The following is a 6,000-nucleotide window of genomic DNA, read 5'->3' on the forward strand; positions in this document are numbered from 1 at the left end:
CAACGGAAGAGACCAGAAGAGAAGAGAAGGGCACTGGAGGTTGATCTTCAGATTTGGAAATTAGGGATTTTAAACTTCGCATTAGGGACCAAATTGAGTCAATAAAATTCGTTCTTCCACCTCAGCTAGCCGTTAGCCTTGCCCGCGTGTCACCAAATTAGCCACATCAGCTTTCCGATGACGCCACCTAGAAAAAATGTGCCGACAGGACAACACTGAGTCCCGGCGTCTAACTTCAGGTATCAATTTGAGTAATTAATAATTTTAGGGACTACTGTGAAGCATGAGTGTAACTTCAGGGACCATTCTGAGGCTTAGTTCACTTGTTATTTTAGATGAGACATGACACATGAGTAAGGTTGGATGACTTGTTGTTTCGGAACATTTCATGTTGACTTTTTCTATTGTGGTGTTAAAAAGATAAAGGAAAAATAATTTATAAATTTAAGAAGTGAGGAAAAAGACAAGAGACACGTGGAGGCTGTATCAACACAGAAAGCGACAGAAAGAGATGGCAGTAACTGTGCCGCCAGGGCTCAACTCACGAGGCTCCCACACTCCCACTACTCTGACTTTCTTATCTACATTCAATAGTATTTGTTTCATACGTATCTCTTTAATATTTAATTATAAATAATATTCTTTTTAGTCACATTTAAATAAGACAACTTAATTAAATTATTTTAAAAAAATAACTTAAATAATAAATATTTATATTAAAAATAATTTATAAATATATTATTTTATATTTAATTTTTTAATTTTAAAAATACTTATTTTAAAAAAAAATGATAAAAAACTTTTTATTATAAAAGAAGTCATTCTTTTTAACTTTTTCTTAAGTACTAAAATAACTTTTTAAAAAATTATAATTTTATTTTAAAAATTGTACCAGACATTAATACTGTACATTTTCATAAGTTAAAAGTTAAAAAAAATCACTTATAAACCTATCCAAATAAACCCTTAGTGTGATTAACTTTTGACATTATGGACCATCCCCATCAAGGCAACAACTGAAAATATCTCTCTTTTTTATTACATTGTGGAAGAATTCTAGGGAGAAAGGATAGAGATAGAAGACTAGAGAGTAGTGACAACTAAAAAATCATAAACAAACAATGTCACATGTGTACAAAGCAAAAAAACACAAGAAAATTTTCATTATCATCATGATTGGAGTTCCTCCTATTTATTGATGTATAGTAGTAAATAGTAATGGCAAATGCCTAAAGCCATGCAGGGTTCTTCAAAGGGGTAACAACTGCCTTGACTTGCAAGTAATTCTTGAGGCTGTACTCTCCCTTTTCCCTTCCCTGCCCACTCATCTTGTAACCACCAAATGGAATTGCTGCATCAAATGTGTCAAAGCAGTTCACCCAAACTGTTCCAACTCTCAACGCTCTCGTCAGCGTGTTTGCCGTGTCTATGTTCTTCGTGAACACCCCTGCCGCCAGTCCATACCGCGTGTTGTTCGCTCTTTCAATAACCTCATCGAGGTCCCTGAGATTATTAACACACATATTAGTCCAAGAAACAAACTTTAACATTATTTGAAGAAAATAAGACGCATTACTTGAATTTTAGTATGGATTGCACCGGGCCAAATATTTCTTCCTTTGCAATCAGCATGCCATCCTGTTCATTGTAACAAAATACAATTAATGACACTAAAAATGTTGTTCTTCAGCCTCCATTTATAAGATGGAAGAGCAACTACTAGATGATATACCTCAACATTTGAGAAGACGGTAGGCTGAACATAGAAGCCCTTGCTGCCAAGTCTATCTCCTCCGGTTTCTAGTGTAGCTCCACTTTGAACGCCGGATCTGATATACTTCAGTATCTTCTCAAATTGTTCAGAATCAATCTGATGGTTGTTATCATAAATGAAATCATCAGTATAGCCACGCATTTCAAACGACTCGCATCTTGAAACAATGGAATATGAAATTGGCAGCAATGTAGCATTCTATGTGCATTTCTATACTCAGAAGCATCAAGTATATAACATAGCAATCACTAAAACATTCAAGACTTTTCCATTCATCAGCAATTGGCACTTGAGTTAACTTAGCATATAATTGATAACAAATTGTCACTATTTCACACAATAAAAAAACAGTTCGGAGAAAAAGCACTAAGCACGTGCATGAGGTTTTATGAAAAGGATTCTTTGAAATTTTACCTGCGGACCTTGCTCTATTCCACTCTTGAATGGATCACCAACAATACGTTTCAAAGCACGAGCCTTTGCTTTCTCTACAAACTCGTCATATACATGCTCATGTACATATGTCCTAGACCCAGCACAGCAACATTGTCCCTGGATATTTTAAAGAGAACCAATCAAAATCTGCTTAATCCTATGGAAAGATAATTGTTTTTGTCGCAAGAATTCTATATTTATAAATATACCTGATTAAAGAATAAGGCAAAGTGTGCTAGCTCAACCGCCTGATCTACATCGGCATCCTCACATACAATAAAAGGAGATTTTCCACCAAGCTCCAAAGTTACTGGCTTAAGATTGCTTCTAGCCGCTAGCTCAAGGACAACTTTCCCGGTATCAGTAGAACCAGTAAAGGCAAGCTGTGAAGGAAGCAATTGTCCAAAATTCAGGCTATGAAGACATTATCATGTCTAGATGTCTGATAATTAGATGGGGTAAAAATCAAGTACTAAACACTGAAATTGAAAATTTAATTGCAATGAAATTTGTTATAGAATTTCATGAGACTACAGGGGACATGGTCTGAAGTATATTCTTGGCATCTAGTTGACTACAGAAGAAACTTATTTTAGTAACAAAGACATCAATAAAATGAATCTAATGGCACTGCAGAATTAAAATATTTTGGCACCTTATCCACATCCATGTGACTTGCAAGAGCAGCGCCGGCAGTGGGACCAAAGCCTGATACCACATTCAAAACACCTTCAGGAAGTCCAGCCTGCCAAACAGATTATAAATTTGGAAGAAAGATTGATCATCAAAGCTATTTTAATTTAAACTAAGCCTCTTTATATCTTCCAAACCAGTAAATGAGCATGGTTCCATTTATAGAGAATATGTCCCACCTCATGAAATAGTTTTGCTGCGTACAAAGCAGACAATGGTGTCTGCTCAGCGGTTTTCAGAACAATTGTATTGCCACAGGCCAATGCCGGTCCAACCTTCCAAGCAAACATGAGGAGAGGGAAATTCCAGGGAATGATCTGACCAGCAACACCGATCGGTTCGTGCAATGTTTGCACATGATATTGCCCATCAGCCGGAACTGTCATACCATGGATCTTATCTGCCCAACCTGGAGAACATCAAGATTAACAAATTTTAGCATTGTTGCTCGTAAAATGAAAGGAGGAAGAGCAATTTCTGAATCCCTTAAGTTACTTACCGGCATAGTACCGGAAAAGGCGAACAAGCATTGGGATTTCAATCTGAGCAGATTGTTCATATGGCTTCCCATTATCCCAGGTCTCAAGTGCTGCAAGCTCATCATTGTGCTTCTCAAGCAGATCGGCGGCTCGCAACAATATCCTTTGCCTTTCCTATACAAAATCAAAGTAAACATAAAGGGATTTTAACCGGATAATCATACAAAGATTATATACTAATAAAAAGAATAAAATAAAGGTCCAATGGTATGAATTACATAGGCTGTCATCTTAGGCCATGGACCTTGATCAAATGCCTTTCTTGCGGCTGCAACTGCTCTATCAACATCTTCAGAGTGACCCTCAGCAACATGAGCAATCACTTCCCCTGTTCTTGGATCCAAGGTTGGAAAAGTTTTACCTGATACCAAAGAGGAACCCCAACACTGGTAAGATACCCCCCACAAAAAAACTTCAAAACACTTTTTTTCTTCTTGGCAGTAAAAGATGCAAACTTTATGATTTTCATGTCCAACTATAGTGGAAAAAACAAGATCAACAACAAACACCAAAAAATATTGGAAAGCTCACCAGAAAGAGCATCAACGAATTTCCCACCAATCAGGAGTTGGGTGTGTTCTACTTGCACTGCTGGTTTAATTGGTTCTTCTTCAAGGGCAGTGGCAGTGCTATATCTGCTGAATCCTGTACCAAGGTAACCCTTCCCACCTGAAAGATTTCCATTTTCGTTCCAAACATCCAAAACAAAAAGGTCAACGCCTTTGTAAGGCCTAAAAAGTAAAACTTTTTATTGAAAATCCCAAATCAAAAAACACCAACCCTTATTTATTTATGACAAAGCTGAAATAAATGCCATGAAGATGAGTTAATGAGTTGTAGCCTTCAGAATGTTACACCCCATAGACCCAGATGCAGTACAAAAACTGAAAAGTACAGTGGACAAAGAAAAAACATAGGAATCATCGGAATAGTGGTGGTGGTGGTGGTTGATGAAAGGGACAAAGCAATCAATGAACTCTCTCTCTTTCCACCCTTTTCCCCCATTTTTGCCACACGTGTTTATTTTCACCAAGCTCCTATTAAATTCTGCGGCGATCTTTATCATCATTAATGAAAACAAACCCAGTAAGCCAATTTCGATAGGGAATCAAATGGCACGAAAAAGTTATCATTTTTTGTTTGTTGAAAATGTTGGGGCAAAAACAAAAACAAAAACGACGAGCTTTGAATTTACAGCGTAAAAAAAGTTGAAGGGGGAAAAGAAGCAAGTATACCTCGCGAAAAGAGAGAGGCGGAGGAGCGAGAGAGAAGCCTGGAGATCCTGGTTGAAGAAGAAGCCATGGCTGGTTGGTGAATGAAGAGTTGTGTGAATGTGAAATGAAAATAAAAGCGCACTCTTTCACTCACTCATATAATGCATGACATGAGCAACCAAACTTGTTTGTTTTGTATACACTTGCCTCTCATGCTTTGCTCATTGCCTTTCACATTATGGTAGATATTTTCTTTCCATTTGCTTTTACTTTTCCATTATCAACTTAATATTATTTTATTGGATAACTTATCCTTTCTTCAATTCAATCTAGGTGATTAATTCTTTTGCCGCAATAGTCATCCATTTGAGAAATAAAAAATATTTGGGACATACTTTGAGAACTACAGATAGTTGGAACTTGGAAGTTGTTTTATGTTTTTTTAACATCATGAATTATTACTAGAACAAATACATAATATTAAATTTAATAGTTAAATAATATAACTTTCAATTATTATATATATTTTTTCTTAAGAAATTTTAACCCTTTTGATTAAGGGATTGAGTGCTTGGTGATTTTAAAATTATTATAATATTATATATTATTGTTTAATATATATATATATATATATATATATATATATATATATATATATCAGAATCAATTATCAATTGTATATAAAAATATATATTTAATATATAAAAATTTTATTAATATTTTATTATAAATAAATTTGATTATTCTTATGATTGACTATTTAATTAAAAGTTATAAGAATTAATATGTATAAATATATATAATTACATACTAATTTGGTAATTAATTTTAGTATTATAAAACGTTTTTTAAAAATATTACGTTAAATTTATAGTTTTTAAACTGAATTTGTAGTTAATAAAATAATGCATAATTGAGTGACAAAATATTTTTTTACAGATGGTCAACTCATTCGAATTAAATCTTAATGGCATACTATTTGGCAACATGAGTTTATTATTTTAACTACTCGAGAGAAGGATAAATTAATATCTGATTTTTTTGGTTTGTGCACGTTTAAGTCTTTAAAATTTTAAAAATATATTTAAGTTTTTAAATTCTTTAAATAATTTAACTAGGTATTTTTTAAAAGTTGTACAATATTCAATCTTTTATTATAATAATTTTTAAAAAATAAAATAAATACATCTAAAAATTATAAATAGATTTAGTGACTTTTTAAAATTAAATACACATTCAAAATACAAACTAAATTAAATTAAAATTTAAAATTTAAATTTAAATTTTAAATTTTTGTTTCAGATTTAATATATTTAATTATTAATATATTACAATTTAAATACAA

At 33.3% G+C, this 6,000-nt stretch overlaps 1 protein-coding gene across 1 annotated transcript; it reads right to left on the minus strand.

Moving 5' to 3' along the window:
• Nucleotides 1–1,017: 1,017 nt before the first annotated feature.
• LOC107631463 (benzaldehyde dehydrogenase, mitochondrial) lies at nucleotides 1,018–5,123 on the minus strand. Its single transcript, XM_016334923.3, has 11 exons — nucleotides 4,677–5,123; nucleotides 3,973–4,110; nucleotides 3,660–3,802; nucleotides 3,402–3,555; nucleotides 3,082–3,311; nucleotides 2,865–2,954; nucleotides 2,419–2,592; nucleotides 2,189–2,326; nucleotides 1,733–1,870; nucleotides 1,577–1,638; nucleotides 1,018–1,503 (listed from the first exon to the last, which is right to left on the minus strand). Exons 1-11 carry the CDS (start codon nucleotides 4,741–4,743, stop codon nucleotides 1,230–1,232), a joined length of 1,608 nt encoding a protein of 535 aa, XP_016190409.1. The 5' UTR covers nucleotides 4,744–5,123; the 3' UTR covers nucleotides 1,018–1,229.
• Nucleotides 5,124–6,000: the final 877 nt, after the last annotated feature.

Source organism: Arachis ipaensis, chromosome B3 (genome assembly GCF_059453495.1).
Source record: "Arachis ipaensis isolate K30076 ecotype BB chromosome B3, ASM5945349v1, whole genome shotgun sequence".
In the NCBI taxonomy this organism is placed as follows: Eukaryota; Viridiplantae; Streptophyta; class Magnoliopsida; order Fabales; family Fabaceae; genus Arachis; species Arachis ipaensis.

What these genes read in the sequence shown, in the direction of transcription:
- LOC107631463 (XM_016334923.3), bottom strand. Translation starts at nt 4,743, where the DNA reads ATGGCTTCTTCTTCAACCAGGATCTCCAGGCTTCTCTCTCGCTCCTCC. An exon ending in CGCCTCTCTCTTTTCGCGAG is followed by an intron (nt 4,111 to 4,676) that starts GTATACTTGCTT and finishes GAAATCTTTCAG; the next exon opens with GTGGGAAGGGTTACCTTGGT. An exon ending in TTGCCTTATTCTTTAATCAG is followed by an intron (nt 2,327 to 2,418) that starts GTATATTTATAA and finishes TAAAATATCCAG; the next exon opens with GGACAATGTTGCTGTGCTGG.